Raw genomic sequence first — 17842 nt, 5'->3', positions numbered from 1 at the left:
AGCACTTTATGGGTCAAGGTATCAATTGAGGGAGCTGCAGCTTGTACCGAGCAGCAGAAGATTTCAGCAGCAGGAAGGACACTGAGATGTCAATCAGGGTAGGTGGGTGGAGATAAAGCTGGAAGAGATACCTCATGGAGAGGAGGGACACAGAGGAAATAACAATCAGGTTAAGTGGGCAGAGGTTCAGCAGCAGGGGAAGAGAAGCTGATAGGTAAGCGGAGATTCAGCAGCAGAGAGGGGAGACACTGAGGAGCTGAAGAGACTGACTTTAATCTTTCAAAAACAATTATATTCTCATTCTGACATGAATTATTAAAGTAAGTATACCAGTGCTATCAGGTCTAAGAGATCTATTTAATAGCGTATACAGTTCATACAGTGAAATCTGGTGACCGATCCATGTTCACAATTACAGTTACATATAGCCAAGAATTAGCTCCAGAATACCAACGAGTTTATAGTTTATAAGAGCTGCCATAGTCGATCATATAGCAGGATTTTTGTGGAGGTCGGTATTGTGGTGGGTTTAGTTCGTGTTGATGTCCTGGGAAAACATGAGGCTCTCTCCTGAAAACTGAAAATAAAGGAATACTGGCGTTAGCGCCCATGCAGACATCAATCAGTATGTGCTGTATATGTACTGTATATTCCAGGAAACTATGGCCGCTAACTATGGCTCGGCCTGGAGATGCCTCACGATGAGGCATCAGCGCTGACATTGCGTCATTACCCTATATACTAACGCAGCCTTATAACCCACTGCTATAAAACTAGGGTATGGTGGGAGATGGGTAGAAAGTCAATTCAAGGGGTGACTTACTCCACTACAGTGGGCAGCAGACAGGCATCCACTCACCCCTGCCTGGATTGCTTGTTACCCGTATGGTCTATTATTTTACCCTTCCAAGTACCAACTTATAATCACAAACCATTGGAAAGACGGGAGCCCTCACCCCAATCTATAAGTTGGTCGCTTGTCTCCAACATGGATGGCAGGACGATTTGCCCATGAGGGTGACAAGTGGCCCAGGAAGAGGGTAAGTCGGTGGCTGCCCGCTACCTCGTATTGTTGAGAAGATAACCCTATATCTGGGGGCTGCATTATTTCTTTTCCATAAGTCTAGACATCTTTCCACCACAACTTTTGGAATTGGGACTATACCAGTGTTCTCCAGTTTAGATGTCCCTTGACCAGACACATATATTGCGTTGGATTGCTTGTCAGCCATGCTGGCCCTTAGGTGTAAGGGTCAGCGGCCCAGAACCAGGTGAGTCTATGATCCCTACAGTTACTTTGGGATCGCTGTCTCAATGTTCTCATTGGCATTTGTTTTAGGAACCTGAGAAAGGCTCCATATCTCCAGGAAAAAGTGAAAATCCTTCATACGAGTATGCGAAGATATGACCTGGTGGGAGAGATTGGACCCCACGTGCAGTCCTCTACCTTGTCTCTCTGCAGGACCACCATTCCTGAGACAGTCCACGTTATACGAGGTCTCATAGTAGTGAGCGTACTGAAAAAAAAAGAAAGAAGTTTGATTAGTGATCTACCTTGTGATTACATCTGAAGCCTCGTTATTTCCCTGACGCCATGTGTAGTCCTATTCATTTAACCCATGGGGCCACATACAGGACTCATTGATGGACCAACATCCAAAAGGAGGACACTGTGCTGATATCGGAAGTTTAGCTTCTGGTTACTTTTATTTTTCTTTTCCAAGTGTGCCTCTCATGTCTGATAACTTTTCAGAATGTGTCCTGTGTAAACTTGAGGAATAACTATTTCTGCATTTTTTCAGCATCTGCAGGATCTGCCTCCCATTTTCAGCCGTCTCTGAGCTAGTGGGCAAAGACTAGCTACTATGGTGTCTGCCGTACACCGCACACACAGACATGAGGGATTCCTGTTCCCCTGTCTCTGTGTAGCACATGTTCAGCAGCAGCATGGAAGACAATATAAAGCAGCACTGAGCAGTGTAGATGTGCATCCAGCTCAGGGTCAAATATAAAAACTTCTTAAAAAAAGAAGTAGCATGATCACTCTCTGAGCTAATGGGTAGAGATTAGCTGATATGGTGTCTGCCATACACAGGACACTCAGACATGAGCGATTTCTGCTCCCCTATCTCTGTGATGCCCATATTCAGAAGCAGCAGCACTAGTATGGAGGACAATATCCTGAAGTACTGAACAATGTAGCTGTGAATCCAGCTCAGGGTCAGATAAAAAAAATGTTAAAGGAATAGCATGGTCGCTCTCTCTGCTCCACCCCTTCTCCATAGACTTCAATAGGCAGCTGCAATCTGATTCCTCACTGAGCGGGCAATCCATGCTGTCTAGAATAATACATATTTTAGCAGTTTTTCTGAGTGAATGAGACATTCAGGAGACAAGGACAGGTAAAGAAGCAGATTATTATGGTACACTACATGACAGTTTCTTAGATTTGCTTGTATTATTGATTTACATTAAGTTTTTGAAAAACAACAGTGACCATTTAAGAGAAGTAGTGAAATACGTTCCCCATGGGTCTCGGCCTCCCGTCATCGGTACCTGGGATGGCAGCGGCCTCCGCTGCTCTAGTTTACACAGGTCATAACGCTCCTGGTTCCAGTTCCCGATGAGCGTCTTGTGGCAGTACGCGTCCTCCTGGGTTGTGCACCTCCATCCGTACTGCCTGAATTTGGTCTCGGGTCTGATGTCCACCCAAACCTCACCATGGCCGTTTGCTTTAAGATTGGAAACAAAATGCGACATTCTGCAGAAGAAGTAAAAGAAGGACGGTATATCCATCACCAGGACGGTATATACATCCCCAGGACGGTATATCCATCACCAGGACGGTATATCCATCACCAGGACGGTATATACATCCCCAGGACGGTATATCCATCCCCAGGACGGTATATCCATCCCCAGCACGGTATATACATCCCCAGCACGGTATATACATCACCAGGACGGTATATCCATCCCCAGCACGGTATATCCATCCCCAGCACGGTATATCCATCCCCAGCACGGTATATCCATCCCCAGCACGGTATATACATCCCCAGGACGGTATATCCATCCCCAGGACGGTATATCCATCCCCAGGACGGTATATCCATCCCCAGCACGGTATATACATCCCCAGCACGGTATATACATCCCCAGGACGGTATATCCATCACCAGGACGGTATATCCATCACCAGGACGGTATATACATCCCCAGGACGGTATATCCATCCCCAGGACGGTATATCCATCCCCAGCACGGTATATACATCCCCAGCACGGTATATACATCCCCAGGACGGTATATCCATCCCCAGGACGGTATATCCATCCCCAGCACGGTATATCCATCCCCAGCACGGTATATCCATCCCCAGCACGGTATATACATCACCAGGACGGTATATCCATCCCCAGGACGGTATATCCATCACCAGGACGGTATATCCATCCCCAGGACGGTATATCCATCCCCAGGACGGTATATCCATCCCCAGGACGGTATATCCATCCCCAGGACGGTATATCCATCCCCAGCACGGTATATTCATCACCAGGACGGTATATTCATCCCCAGGACGGTATATCCATCACCAGGACGGTATATCCATCACCAGGACGGTATATCCATCACCAGGACGGTATATTCATCCCCAGCACGGTATATCCATCCCCAGCACGGTATATACATCCCCAGGACGGTATATCCATCACCAGGACGGTATATCCATCCCCAGCACGGTATATACATCCCCAGGACGGTATATCCATCACCAGGACGGTATATCCATCCCCAGCACGGTATATCCATCCCCAGCACGGTATATCCATCCCCAGCACGGTATATTCATCACCAGGACGGTATATTCATCACCAGGACGGTATATTCATCACCAGGACGGTATATCCATCCCCAGGACGGTATATCCATCCCCAGGACGGTATATTCATCACCAGGACGGTATATTCAACCCCAGGACGGTATATCCATCCCCAGCACAGTATATACACCACCAGGACGGTACATTTCCCCTCCTCACACTCTGCCCTCAGCCTCCACCATGTCCATCCTCTGCACTCCTCCCAGTACTGTACACTACACCCACTCAGGATCCTCCCCCATAACCACCAGCCCCGGGGACTCATCTGCACGTACCCGAGTGTCGGTTGGAGAGTACAACTCCGGTTATGTTGCTGCGTTGCTTAGTAACAGACCGTGACGTCATCAGCGTGCGCCGCAGAACCCGGAAGCAGCTGTAGGTGGGACTGAGTCACGTGGCTGCCGCCGTCCGCCGGTGCCTGCGGCCGTGTGCACTGTGACAGGCGGGTGAGTGACGCTGCTGTGTGAACAGATCCCTGCAGACAGCACGGACATGGCATAAAAGAGGCGCTTAGTTCCCACTGCAGAGTCTGCACAATGTTCCTTTTGTGGGAATGGAGGTCACTGATACCTGGAAGTGAAGTACAAACCTTGCACTAAATTCACACATAATAATAATAATAATTTTATTTATATAGCGCCAACATATTCCGCAGCGCTTTACAAATTATAGAGGGGACTTGTACAGACAATAGACATTACAGCATAACAGAAATCACAGTTCAAAACAGATACCAGGAGGAATGAGGGCCCTGCTCGCAAGCTTACAAACTAGGAGGAAAAGGGGAGACACGAGAGGTGGATTGCGGCTACACGCTTTTTTCTATCACCTGCATTGCCAGTTTTGCTTTTTTTTTAGCCGGTGCTACCTACATGGAGCGCTAGGAGGCCGTGGCCGGTCCGTGCTCCGCCATTCACCTGATTGATGACATTTGTGGACACAAGCTCCACCTGACACACATCAGTCGCTCTGGGAGGGGGCGGGGCTGCGGTTCTGACTCTTCCTAGTTTAGACTCCGCCCACATGACTGTTGCAGTGGTTTTTATTAGTGATCTCTCATTTGCCTGCATTGTTTTTCCTCTTGTGAGGGAGATTTCGATATTGCATCGGTCCATATAACATGGTGGCGGTTTAGAGCACACAGGTTCCCTTTAATAAATGTTCTTTTTTTCATTCAGATCCAGAGACGATGGTTTCCATTCTGTTGGTTGGAGAAGGAAACTTTTCATTTTCAGCTTCTCTCTGTGACGCCAGAGAAGACGCAGATCACATCACCGCCACCTGCTATGAGGCAGAGGGTACGGTCCGTCAGCAGCACCTCTCTTGGAGGAACGTCCAGCACCTTAGAAGTAAAGGTCAGTAAGTGCCAGGTTCACTGTCTGCTGATGATGGCTGCCACTGACCGCTGTGAAATCGCTGGCACCCCCCATTATAGGGGGCTTTACATCCCAGAACAACCCTTCTGTGGCCCCTTCTCTCTCACCCCCACCCAGCTTTCCTGCCACCTGCCCATTCATGGTCCCCTTTGCACTTTTCCCTGTTTTGTGTCCCCACCCCTCGTCCCCACTCGTCCTCCCCACCCAGCATCCCCTCTGTGTCCCTACCCCGCGTCCCCTCTGTTTCCCCACTCCAGACTCCTCTGATGTATCTCCCTTGAAAACAAATCCAGCCTCACCAATATACTTTTTTTTTTTGTTTGTTTCCTCGGGCATCTGCCATCAGGGTTGAGTCAGTACAATCATCACAAAACATCTCGCTGACCTCAATGTTCCACCATAATTTCTTCATGGTAATTTGGTGATGAGAATAAGCATGTTAATGCCATGAAATTATCTTCCCTTTTCTAACCTTTGCCTGTGCCATGTTTCTCCTGCAATATATTATAGGAGCCGAGGTTCACTTTGGTGTGGACGCCACAAAACTAGATGAATATGGTTTTATCACTAATCATCTTTACGACAGAATTATCTTCAACTTTCCACATTGCGGCAGGAAGGCAGGAGTCAAGAAGAACAGGGATTTGCTGTCCAATTTTTTTCATGGGTAAGTTAGAAGGGTCAGTTTTAGTGATGAGTGAGTATACTCGTTGCTCGGGTTTTCCTGAGCATGCTCGGGGTGATCTCCGAGTATTTGTTAGTGCTCGGAGATTTAGTTTTCCTCGCCACAGCTGGATGATTTGCGGCTGCTGGACAGCTTGATTACATGTAGGGATTCCCTAGCAACCAGGCAATCCCCACATGTACTCAGGCTGGCTAGCAGCCGTAAATCATGCAGCTGTGTCATCAAAAACTAAATCTCCGAGCTGTCATAAATACTCGGAGACCACCCGAGCATGCTCAGGAAAACAAGAGCAACGAGTACACTCGCTCATCACTAGTCATTTTACATTTCACCTAATATCCTCTACCAGCATTGAATGAGGAGAGGGAAGATGGCAACCTGATCGTACACCATTCCCCTCCATGTTAGATCGGCCAATGCAAATTATGCCCCCTTAATGGCTCCAAATATTGGGATAGTTTGCACATTTTGGATTATGTTGTCTGTGACCATAGATGCAATAGTCTCATGTTATTATTACTGGATCACCCAAAAATATTTTTATTCTACAAATATAATAAAATGTAAAAATTGCTGCAGGCCGTTTGTCACTGTTCTTATAGTAACAGTTAATAAATCAGTTTTTTTCTATATTCCAGCTGTACAGGTGTTCTTGCAGCGAAAGGTGAAATCCATGTAGCCTTATGCCAGGGGCAAGGTGGCACTCCTGCTGATCAGTCAAAGAGGGAATGGCATAACAGCTGGCAAGTGGTGGCCATGGCTGCCACGGCCGGGTTCATCCTGACATCAGTGGTCCCGTTTGAGCCTGATAATCATTACGGCTACCAGAGCACCGGGTACAGGTATGATAAAAATATCATCTTACAGGAGTATTATAAGAAGTAGGTTTTTTTTTTGTTTTGTTTTTTTAAAGAGATGAACAAAAATATTTGCACCATCCGGCGTCCACTGTAGTTCGATGCCATGATGTTGTGGCACCTAGGTAGCTTCAGAGGCATTGAGGATGGCGGATCACAGAAGTGAACAGAGGACCGGAGTGGAGTGTGAATATTTTTGCTCTTTTCTAACATTTTTCTCTATACTGTCATTATTGATTTCTGCATGCAGTTCATTAGTATGAGGAACAAACCTTTCCGAGAGATGCTATGATCGTACTTTCCTTGTAATGAGCCGACCATCTGCGTGATCATCGCACGGATTTTATATCTCCTCCAAGTAAACTATGAGGGTTCCCACTCCATGACAGCAAGCAGTGATCTTGCAAGTTGCAAAGTTTGAGACAGTAACTGTAACTTTTTTTTATTGCATAACGAATAACCTTTATTTGCTGAAACTAGAACTCCTCGTATATTATTACATTATTTTCACATTATATCGTAATAATTAAAATTAATATTTCTCGCTTTCTTTCAATGTCTTTCATAGGAGCCAGGAGAAATCATTCCGTGTTATCGGAGCGTTGAACCACGTTTTTACCAGAAGTTTACCGATGGAGAAATTATCAGCTTTGCAAATAATCGAGAAGTTCACTTCTGTCCAGGAACCGCAGTGCATTGATGATGAAGTTGATGGGTGATTACACGGAATAAAACTTTTTTTGGTTACCTTACATTAGTCTCAGACCCCCAATTTTCCTTAACTCCTCTACAAGAGTAAAGAAAGTAAGAAAGCTTAAAGACATACTCCAGTCCTTGTCTCCTGTAAGTGCCGGTGGTATTGATTATTCTTCTGTTCTGTACAGAGCGACCCTGACAACTCTGTATAGAAGTTTGTAGATCTGGCCCCTTTACTATGCTGCAGGAGTCAGCGACCAGCAGCACTCTAGCAACTGTGAAACTGCAACTCTTAACTGACAGACTTTGGCCATTAGGGCATGCTCGGAGTTGTAGTTTCACAACAGCTGGAGTGCAGCAGGTTGCAGCTTCCGACTCCTGTGCTAACTGAGGAAGGAGCGTTCGGATAGCTCCGAAACGCGCGTTGGGGTTTGGCCCAGCTGTTCCGTTCGCACACCGGTCTTGCAGCCTTGGTATGTACCTTTGATATGATGTTTGTTTTCAGTATTGCCCATGATGATATAAATACTTACTTATAAAGCATTGTCTGCTATTTTATATGGGCTCTTGCATTAAACAACTTGGTGCGATACTGCACCTTTGCTGCAGACCTGGGTTGTGGGTGGACACCTGGTCCTGTGTTCTTGGCCCATTCATGGTTTAGGGGTGCCCCCCTCCCCTACACTTTCTTGCCTGTTCATGTTTGGTATTTTTAATGGTGTCTAATAAAATTATTTATATAGGATCTCCATGGCTGTTTTTCTTCTGTTGTTTTTCGTTACTGAAGAACACTGGGGAGAATCTATTTTTCACCGGTGTTTCTTGCTATAGGACGTGCGCACCGTTTTATTATTGCATTGCAAAAGAGATTTGCGGTTGCAAATATTCAGCTTGTAGAGCTTGCCGGTAATACAGAACAGTGCAGGCTGCGCAATCCCATTCAGTCCCAGGTCATCGGACAAACTACTTCTCCGGCCCCTCTCTGACGCACGTTTTATGCCTTGCTGGTTGGGCAGAGCGCCCAGTTGTATAGTCCTCCCTGCTTTGTCTTGATGTGACTGATCTGTGGAGCTCGGTGCACCCTTGGAGTGGCCAAACACTTTAATGCCCTTTTCCATCTTTCTCTACCTTCTTCTAGCTCATGTAAACTCAGAGCTGCCAATTAAAGAAGAGGGGGCAGAAATAGATGGAATAAAAGTAGGTGGGAAATAATTTCTTGCCCTCATCAACTGGGCACCCGTGCGCTTGTGCTTGGTTTGAACAGTCATTTTGTGCTGACAGATTCCTCTCCATTACTCTAGACTGCGAGAAAGTCTGAATATTTTTATTTATATCATATTAATTTAATTTATTTTTTAATTCTTTCAGGGGTTTCTTAGGTAAAACATCTCGTCACCCCATTGGTGTAATCTATAAAGAGCTGGTGAAGTGTTTTCGTCAGAAGCTTCAGGTGAACGTCTTGGAAGACACATTTCCTTTAATTTGTCGCCACGACTCTTGTTTTTCTCGTCCCCCGTATTCAGCGGCGCACTCCAGACTTTACTTTGTGACTCCTGGTACAGAGGAGGAAGGATCGGAGAGTTCGGGTGATTTCCACAGGATGCATTTATGTACCGTTGAGGCGGATAATAATCGGATAGCAGGGCGCCATCATCTGAGACCGTCGCTGACGTGTTTTATCAGCACCATTTCTCATAAATCCATCCGCAGACCAGTTCCTCTGACCGTCGCGAGCGGCCTTGTCTTTAGGAAGTGTCTGATCTCTCCGCAGTCCATGCCGGTTTATCATGAGATGCTCATGTTGTTGGATTGCCGAGAACAGCTCCAACTGGTGACGGACACCATGAACACAGCGGTGGCGACCATCATATCGACGGAAACTGTGAACAGTGAGAAAATAAGACTCGGCGAAAAAGAAGATTATATTGTCACCGTGTCACCTGCTGATCCCGACCGGGTGATAGGGACGATCAAAGAAGCCCCCGCCGGAGTTCAACCCAAAACGTTCATAGTGTCCCTGAATTTAGATTTACTCGCCATGTGTCTGCTCGGGATTGAGGACTGGCGACTGCTTTGGACAGAGGATGACAGATTCAGAGCCCAGTTCCATCATCGTGACCTAAAGCCTTACCAGCCCTTCTCCCTCTATCCCCCCTATTATATCCACGATGTTAGTTTTTGGGTGGAGGAGGGCGCCGTATTCGATGACGTGGAGTTTCACACCGTAGCGCTGCATATGTCAAAGGGAAACATCATGGATATTCAGCTTCTGGACCAGTATAAAAATGCTGAAACTGGGAGAACTGGTCTGTGTTACCGGCTGAAGTATCAGTCCTGTGACCGAGCTCTGAGTTACAGATCGGCGCTGGCGATGCAGCTGCAGCTTCGGGATGAGCTGCCGAGGCGTTTACACGTCGTACTCCGATAGCAGCTCGTAGGGTTGTCTGGAAACCATTTCTATTCATCCTGTGTATAACTAAGCTTGTATCTGCTGGTTTGGCACATATGCACTGAACATGTCCATAGGAGTCCGTGCAGGGACTGGATGGGTCAGCTTTTCACCCACTTGGCAATTAAATCCATTTGAAATTAATGAAAATAATTATTATTTTTCTTTCGCCATATTCTGGGAGCCATTATTTTTTTTTATTTTTCCATCCATAGCTTATTTTTTACATGATGAGAAGTGATGAGTGAGCGTGCTGGGTTAAGGTGTTATCTGAGCATGCTCGGGTTCTAATTGAGTATTTTTGGCGTGCTCGAAAAAATTCTCAAGTCCCCGGCGGCTGCATGTCTCGCGGGTATTCAACAGCTGCAATGCATGCAGGGATTAGCTGTTTGTTAAGCAATCCATGCATGTGTTACAGCTGTCGAACACCCGTGAGACATGCAGCTGCCGGGACTTGAACATTTTTTCGAGCAAGCCGAAGTCACTCGGTTAGGACACGAGCATGCTCAGATAACACTTTACCCGGGCATGATCGCTCATAACTAATCATGAGTTAAAATGCTCATTGGTGCATGCGATTTTTTTTTTTTTTATTATTATTTTTTTTATTATTATTATTGTTTCAGTTTTAGGGAAAAGGCAAAGAAAAAAACAGCAATTCTGCCATTTTTAATTGTTTTATCATCTGAGTTATCTAAAGGGTTTATACAGAGTTGTTACTAATGTGGCGACTTCAATTATGTGAGTTTTATTATTATTACTAGATGGTGGCCCGATTCTAACATATCGGGTATTCTAGAATATGCATGTCCACGTAGTATATTGCCCAGCGACGTAGTATATTGCCCAGCCACGTAGTATATTGGCCAGTCACGTAGTATATTACCCAGCCATGTATGTCACAGGTTAAAAAATAAATATAACCATATACTCACCTTCTGAGGGCCCCTTGTAGTTCTGTCGCCTCCTTCTCACACAGGCGCGCAGGACCTGTGATGACGTCGTGGTCACATGACCGTGACGTCATGGCAGGTCCTTCTCGCAGACCATCCTTGCCACCGGAGCGTCGCGAGGAGCGGGAAAGGTGAGTATATAATGATTTTTTATTTTTTTAAAAATATTTTTAACATTAGATGTTTTTATTATTGACGCTGCATAGGCAGCATCAATAGTAAAAACTTGGTCACACAGGGTTAATAGCGGCGGTAACTGAGTGAGTTACCCGCGGCATAACGCGGTCCGTTACCGCTGGCATTAACCCTGTGTGAGCGGTGACTGCGGGTAGTATGGAGCGGGCCCCGGGCACTGACTGCAGGGGAGTAGGGAGGGACTAATCGGACTGTGGCCGTCGCTGATTGGTCGCGGCAGCCATGACAGGCAGCTGGCGAGACCAATCAACGACGCGGGATTCCATGACAGACAGAGGCCGCAACCAATGAATATCCGTGACAGAAGGACAGACAGACGGAAGTGACCCTTAGACAATTATATAGTAGATTATTAGTTACATATTAAAGGAACCAATAAAGGGGGGGAAAGGCCATTTAAAAATAAACATTTTAAATTTTTCTTTCATATTTATAACTTTTTTCTTTTTATATTAGTCCCACTATGGAACTTGAAAGATCTTGATCTCTGATACAGTACCTGTGTGTGTGCTTTATATACCGTATATATATTTTTTTACTCATACACACACACACACACATATATTTTTTTTTTTAAGTAAAATACGGTATGTTATTTTTACAAACACAGCAAAAATAAATTGTATATATGTATATTATATAGGTAAGAAATGTGGTAAATAAAAAAATATTTTTTGTATAAATATATATTTTTTTTATTTATACGACACTCTGACAAAAAAAAAACCTGCCAAAATAAACTGTGGCTTTAAATAAAAATCTAACCATTTGTTTTCCTATATCTGCCAGTAGTTTCTGGATTACAGCGGTTTGTCTTTCTGGACTGGATGGTGTGGCAAACATACACGAATGCAATATCAAGGACCGCGTGTCACTGGTTATTTATGACCCATTTTTGGACATTTCCAGGAGGAATAACAGGAGAACAGGCACTTCAGTATTGTCATTTTAATGAAAGTGTTACAAAATATTGACATTTTTTGGTTATAAATATTTTTACATTATTCTGGTGTCCTTTTTGTGTCCATATAAAGAGGAAATATTCTGCAATATTCCAGTTTTTCCATTGCCGGAGAAAACAACAGAATACAATGTTCTGTTTCCTGCAGATTTTTTTTTTTTTCAAGCTTTGCCGTGTAGCCTGGGACAGAGTCAACAGAAACATATAACATATGAATGCTTCATGGTTGTTTGTAATATGGATATACCGAGCCGTATTTTTGTCACACATTGTCCACATCCTTGACCACCCTTTTAAAGTTGGCCGAGTCCAAAGATTTCAGCAGGCCATGATGTCGTGGAAGATAAGGATGGTGTTCCTCAGCCCTGCTGGATCCGGGGTTGGCTGCTGCCGCAGGGTTCCTCTGCTCCTCATGGTTCGGTCACGTCACTCTGGTACAGGTAGATGGAGGCCTCCTGAGTATTCAGGTACTTGGCAGTTAGGCCATTACTGGGGATTTTCTCTCATGAATCGGCTCTGTTGCAAAGTCAGCTCTGCTGCATTGATGAATGAACTCGCTGTATCGCTGTGCCAGCTCTGCCGTATAGACACCTCCTGTGCAGTTCAGTCATGCTGCTTTGATTCTTTATATTCATTGCCATGCCTGCTCTGCGGCATTAAACCGACCATATAGCTCAGCTCTGCTACTCGGATTCCTCCTCACTTTGATAGCTCTGCTGCATCGCACTGCCAGTCCTGGCTCAGAACCCCCACTGCAAACACAACTGCTACAACGGTTGCCATTGCTTCCACTCTGCTTCATCGGTTTCCGTTGTTCCAGGTCTGTCTGCTACATGGGCCTCCTTTGTTCCAAACAGCTCTGCTGCGCCAGCGACACCGGTCCGTGCCGACTGCTCATCTGGGCCGACGCCATCGAGGATCCACGTCACCAGGTGACACATAACGGATCGGACACAATGAATATCGTGTATGGCGAAGTCAGGAGTGATAGCGGGCGAGCGACCGGCCTCAGCTACCCAAGGTGTAGGGGCACCTGGAAGGTTTAAAGGGGAACCCTTCTATGTAAACAGGCTCCCCCATGGTGTTGTTTTAGAAAAATTAAGTGCTGCTAATAAACAGATAAATGGTGTGACGGCCTAGACGCTGCGGCTACTGACCGTAGCACTTGAGGGGTTAAGCAGCGAGCATTTACAGTAGTATCAGTGCTGCTATTATAGCGCCCCCTGAGGTCAATTGGACGAACGTGTACCTGTGATCTCCATTTTTGTCACATGCTGTTAAAGGGTTAACTGCACTAGGTGTTAAAAGTGAGTAAGTATGGAGAGAAGTAAATGAATGGAAGAAGTATGTGATAATAGGTGCACAGGCACAGCACACGATAAGGTGATCCACACAGCACCTCCATGACAGCTCTGCCTCCCTCCACAGCTTACCTGAGTGGTCACACGTCATTCCAAGCACCGCGCATGCGCACTAGGACAACAAGGCGCCAGTAGTAAACATGGCGTCTGCCGCGTCCTCACGCTTTACCCGTACGCGGAAGTAATTTCCTCCTGCCCACAGTGGCAATGGCGTCCAAGGGAGCTCGACACCGATGGAAAGGAACCGGCGGAGAAAGGGAGGAAAACAGCGGAAAACACAAGGAAGAGAACCGGGGACCGGAACAAAGAGCAGAGTGAGGACAGCGCCGGAAATAAGGGTGGTGGTCTGTGTGTAGGGGTGTGTAATGGAAGGGTGACGTGTAGTGAGGGGCTGCATGTCACAGATAAGACCCCGTATATCTGTCCCCCATAGATGGGACCCCGTATATCTGTCCTCCATAGATGGGACCCTGTATATCTGTCCCCCACAGATGGGACCCCGTATACATCTCTTCCCCGTAGATGGGACCCCGTATATATCTCTTACCCATAGATGGGATCTCGTATATATCTCTTCTCTGTAGATGAGACCCCGTATATATCTCTTCCCCGTAGATGGGACCCCGTATATATCTCTTCCCTGTAGATGGGACCCCGTATATATCTCTTCCCCGTAGATGGGACCCCGTATATATCTCTTCTCTGTAGATGGGACCCCGTATATATCTCTTCCCCGTAGATGGGACCCTGTATATATCTCTTCCCCGTAGATGGGACCCCGTATATATCTCTTCCCCGTAGATGGGACCCCGTATATATCTCTTCCCCGTAGATGGGACCCCGTATATATCTCTTTCCCGTAGATGGGATCCCGTATACATCTCTTCTCCGTAGATGGGACCCTGTATATATCTCTTCTCCGTAGATGGGACCCCGTATATATCTCTTCCCCGTAGATGGGACCCCTTATATATCTCTTCTCCGTAGATGGGACCCTGTATACATCTCTTCCCCGTTAATGGGACCCTGTATACATCTCTTCCCCGTAGATGGGACCCCGTATATATCTCTTCTCCGTAGATGGGATCCCGTATACATCTCTTCTCCGTAGATGGGACCCTGTATACATCTCTTCCCCGTAGATGGGACCCCGTATATATCTCTTCCCTGTAGATGGGACCCCGTATATATCTCTTCCCCGTAGATGGGACCCCGTATATATCTCTTCTCTGTAGATGGGACCCCGTATATATCTCTTCACCATAGATGGGACCCCGTATACATCTCTTCCCCGTAGATGGGACCTCGTATACATCTCTTCCCCATAGACGGCTGAACACCACATGTGCAGGATATATATATCGGACCCCATATATCTGTGCTCCCATACATACAGGTCAGTTATTTGCAATCTGTAGACTTGCTGCTCCGCAGACTTCGCCCCAGGGCACATTTTCCACGGTTGGTTTCCTGGATTTTATTTGCTCATTACAATGGTAAAATCCGCAGCAGTAATCCACATGCAGCGGATCCACAGTCCAGGCCCGGGGCGTGTTTGCTGCAATGTGTGGATGAAATTTGGTACATTCCACAACACCTTTATTTACTGCCCAAATACAACTCTTGGCCACACACGGAGTTCTGTGCAGTGTCGCCCTGTGCGGGATCCCTGCCGGGTTCTTTATTAATAGTGACGCCTTGTGCTCGCTCCCCAGATCTGCGTGTACTAAGGCTGGACAAGTGTGGGCGCCTGAAGGAGCCACTGCGTTTAAATGCCTGATCTCTGCCCGCTTCTGTGCTGCTTTACTGAGCAACATCTCCGACTGCGATGAAACCTTCAACTACTGGGAACCTGTAAGTAACAGATGGAAGAGAACTAGGTCCAGTGCACACAGGGTTATCGGCTAATGCCCAGGTGTACACGCTCACGTGGCGCCTGTGTGGCAGCGGGCACAGTCTGGATAGACGCTGTGGAATCCGTCCACCATATGACCATCCACCACTGCAGGGAAGATGTCGTATCACATGGTCCCAATTTAAAAAAAAAATCTATTGTAGATTTGCCACAAAATCAATATGTAATACGTTCTGATTTCGCTGTGGATTATTTGCAAAATCTGTAGTGGAAAATGTATTACCTGGCTTTAAAGCAAAGGGTTATGGAGAGGGGGGCAAAGTACCTACAGTCTCATGGAGAGCAGAGAAAAATGGCTAAAAAGAAGGAAGAAAGCACATTAAGTAGTGAGTGCAGGATAGAAGCTGGGTTGCTATATGAGTAATTGAAGACTGCAACACCCTGGATACACACAGAACTCATATCCAAACTAATTACTTGGAAAAGACACACAGACCTCACATCCAGCCTATATTACTGGGAGAGCCACACAGACCTCACATCCAGCCTATATTACTGGGAGAGCCACACAGACCTCACATCCAGCCTACATTACTGGGAGAGACACACAGACCTCACATCCAGCCTATATTACTGGGAGAGACTCACAGACCTCACATCCAGCCTATATTACTGGGAGAGACACAAAGACCTAATATCCATCCTATATTACTGGGAGAGACACACAGACTTCACATCCAGCCTATATTAGTAGGAGAGACACACAGACTTTACATCCAGCCTATATTACTGGGAGAGACACACACAGCTCACATCCAGACTATACTACTGGGAGAGACACACAGAGCTCACATCCAGCCTATATTACTAGGAGAGACACACAGACCTCACATCCAGACGATATTACTGGGAGAGACACACAGAGCTCACATCCAGCCTATATTACTGGGAGAGACACACAGACCTCACATCCAGCCTATATTACTGGGAGAGCCACACAGACCTCATATCCAGCCTATATTACTGGGAGAGACACACAGAGCTCACAACCAGCCTACATTACTGGGAGAGACACACAGAGCTCACAACCAGCCTACATTACTGGGAGAGACACACAGACTTCACATCCAGCCTATATTACTAGGAGAGACACACAGACTTCACATCCAGCCTATATTACTGGGAGAGACACAGAGCTCACATCCAGCCTACATTACTGGGAGAGACACACGGAGCTCACATCCATCCTATATTACTGGGAGAGACACACAGAGCTCACATCCATCCTATATTACTGGGAGAGACACACAGAGCTCACATCCAGCCTACATTACTGGGAGAGACACTCCCATAGGAGAAAAATCAGAATTTTCGATCAGGCTTCAAACAGCGCATCAGGGGATCTGGATAGACTTTTTTTTATCTTTTGCCTAAAGTATTACTCCATTGAAAATTCTTCAGAATAAAAGAAAATGTACAAATTATACCTTCCATTAATACTTTTTCCCTCATACCGTTTTCTTTTATAGACTCACTATCTCGTATACGGAAAAGGCTTCCAGACGTGGGAATATTCTCCAGCCTACGCTGTCCGCTCCTACGCCTACCTGTGGCTGCACGCTTTACCCGCGTGGTTCCATGCCAATGTTCTCCAGACGAACAAGGTAGCGGGATGAGATTAGTTGCTTTTTCTTCTTCTTTTGTTTTTGATTTCTTATGTATTTCCCATTTAGTCTCCTGTGTCTTTTTGCTCATAATATATGTTTTTTTTGCTTTCCTTTGTCAGGTTCTGGTCTTTTACTTCATCCGGTGCTTTTTGGCTTTCTGCAGCTGCGTATGTGAGCTTTATTTCTACAAGTAAGTATCTAATAATTCCTATAAATGAGTTATCCAGCGCCTCTCATGTTACGCGCGGCTGTGGGCCGTCCGCTAGGACTCGTGGAGCTTATGTTCATTGTTATGCATTGCCGTTATCCTTTCCAAAAAGAGGTTCTGCAGCATCAGGGGGTATAGTATGTGCAAATATTGTAAGACTGGTTGCATTTGAGCGCAAAAATGTGCGATTGTTATGTGCGTCTCTATCACTGAGGCGTTGTAATGTGATATGTCACTAAAAGAAAACTAGCAGGTGTTAAAGCAAAGGGTTATGGAGAGGGGACAAAGTATCTACAGTCTCAGGGAGAGCAGATAAAAAGGGCTACAAAGGAGGAAGGCACATTAAGAAGTAGTGAGTGCAGGATAGAAGCTGTGTTGAGGAAATGAAGACTGCAGCACCCTGGACTCACACAGCTCATATTCAACCTGTCTTACAGGTAGAGACACTCCTAGAAAAGAAAACCTCGTATTGAGTACTGCTGACAAAACTGCGGGCAGCATCGAATCCTGACAGCATGATTGCAACCCCATATACTATTCCCTAATTTGCTCCTGCTTTTCAGAGAAAATATACTTTGAATGTTTGTATTAATATATCTATGTAGCACCAACATACACCGCAGCGCTGTACAGAGATTGCCATCACATCACTTATATCTCTTCCTGTCGCCATTGGAACTCGCAATCTAAATC

General features: G+C 46.0%; 3 protein-coding genes across 9 annotated transcripts in view; 2 read left to right on the top strand and 1 right to left on the bottom strand.

Annotated features, from left to right (window-relative positions):
• Positions 1-257: 257 nt before the first annotated feature.
• Positions 258-4298, bottom strand: CFAP68 (cilia and flagella associated protein 68). Of its 5 annotated transcripts, none has more exons than XM_077249809.1 (4): positions 4162-4298; positions 2557-2732; positions 1448-1517; positions 258-577 (listed from the first exon to the last, which is right to left on the bottom strand). In XM_077249809.1, exons 1-4 carry the CDS (start codon positions 4229-4231, stop codon positions 459-461), a joined length of 435 nt encoding a protein of 144 aa, XP_077105924.1. In that variant the 5' UTR covers positions 4232-4298; the 3' UTR covers positions 258-458. The 5 variants fall into 5 exon arrangements, with proteins under 5 accessions (XP_077105924.1, XP_077105927.1, XP_077105923.1 ...); XM_077249812.1 differs by having other exon boundaries at positions 2557-2761; positions 4162-4291; XM_077249808.1 differs by lacking the exon at positions 4162-4298 and adding an exon at positions 4046-4161.
• FDXACB1 (ferredoxin-fold anticodon binding domain containing 1) lies at positions 4204-11872 on the top strand. 2 transcript variants are annotated; one of them, XM_077249767.1, is made up of 6 exons: positions 4204-4332; positions 5065-5241; positions 5773-5929; positions 6586-6789; positions 7373-7519; positions 8869-11872. In XM_077249767.1, exons 2-6 carry the CDS (start codon positions 5076-5078, stop codon positions 9926-9928), a joined length of 1734 nt encoding a protein of 577 aa, XP_077105882.1. In that variant the 5' UTR covers positions 4204-4332; positions 5065-5075; the 3' UTR covers positions 9929-11872. The 2 variants fall into 2 exon arrangements, with proteins under 2 accessions (XP_077105882.1, XP_077105883.1); XM_077249768.1 differs by lacking the exon at positions 4204-4332 and adding an exon at positions 4418-4467.
• Positions 11873-13427: 1555 nt separating this feature from the next.
• ALG9 (ALG9 alpha-1,2-mannosyltransferase) overlaps positions 13428-17842 on the top strand; it is a 67581-nt gene continuing 63166 nt past the window's right edge. The window contains exons 1-4 of one of the 2 annotated variants that reach the window (XM_077249765.1): positions 13428-13733; positions 15135-15273; positions 16804-16938; positions 17061-17131. In XM_077249765.1, coding sequence (XP_077105880.1) covers positions 13627-13733; positions 15135-15273; positions 16804-16938; positions 17061-17131 — 452 coding nt within the window. In that variant the 5' untranslated portion in view covers positions 13428-13626. The remainder of the gene's footprint in view (positions 13734-15134; positions 15274-16803; positions 16939-17060; positions 17132-17842) is intronic. The other variant, XM_077249764.1, reaches the window with a different exon arrangement.

The sequence above is a fragment of the Ranitomeya variabilis genome, chromosome 4, assembly GCF_051348905.1.
Source record: "Ranitomeya variabilis isolate aRanVar5 chromosome 4, aRanVar5.hap1, whole genome shotgun sequence".
In the NCBI taxonomy this organism is placed as follows: Eukaryota; Metazoa; Chordata; class Amphibia; order Anura; family Dendrobatidae; genus Ranitomeya; species Ranitomeya variabilis.
This window is presented reverse-complemented; position numbering and strand designations above follow the sequence as displayed.

Bases quoted from the DNA above. Each gene is read 5' to 3' on its own strand.
- FDXACB1 (XM_077249767.1), top strand. From the start codon at position 5,076: ATGGTTTCCATTCTGTTGGTTGGAGAAGGAAACTTTTCATTTTCAGCT. The intron at 6,790-7,372 runs GTATGATAAAAA...TGTCTTTCATAG, and splicing joins TACCAGAGCACCGGGTACAG to GAGCCAGGAGAAATCATTCC. The intron at 7,520-8,868 runs GTGATTACACGG...TAATTCTTTCAG, and splicing joins ATTGATGATGAAGTTGATGG to GGGTTTCTTAGGTAAAACAT.
- CFAP68 (XM_077249808.1), bottom strand. From the start codon at position 4,151: ATGAGTCCCCGGGGCTGGTGGTTATGGGGGAGGATCCTGAGTGGGTGT. The intron at 1,518-2,556 runs GTACCGATGACG...TTTTTTTTTCAG, and splicing joins GGAGGCCGCTGCCATCCCAG to TACGCTCACTACTATGAGAC. The intron at 578-1,447 runs GTAGAGGACTGC...CTTTATTTTCAG, and splicing joins TGGTCCTGCAGAGAGACAAG to TTTTCAGGAGAGAGCCTCAT.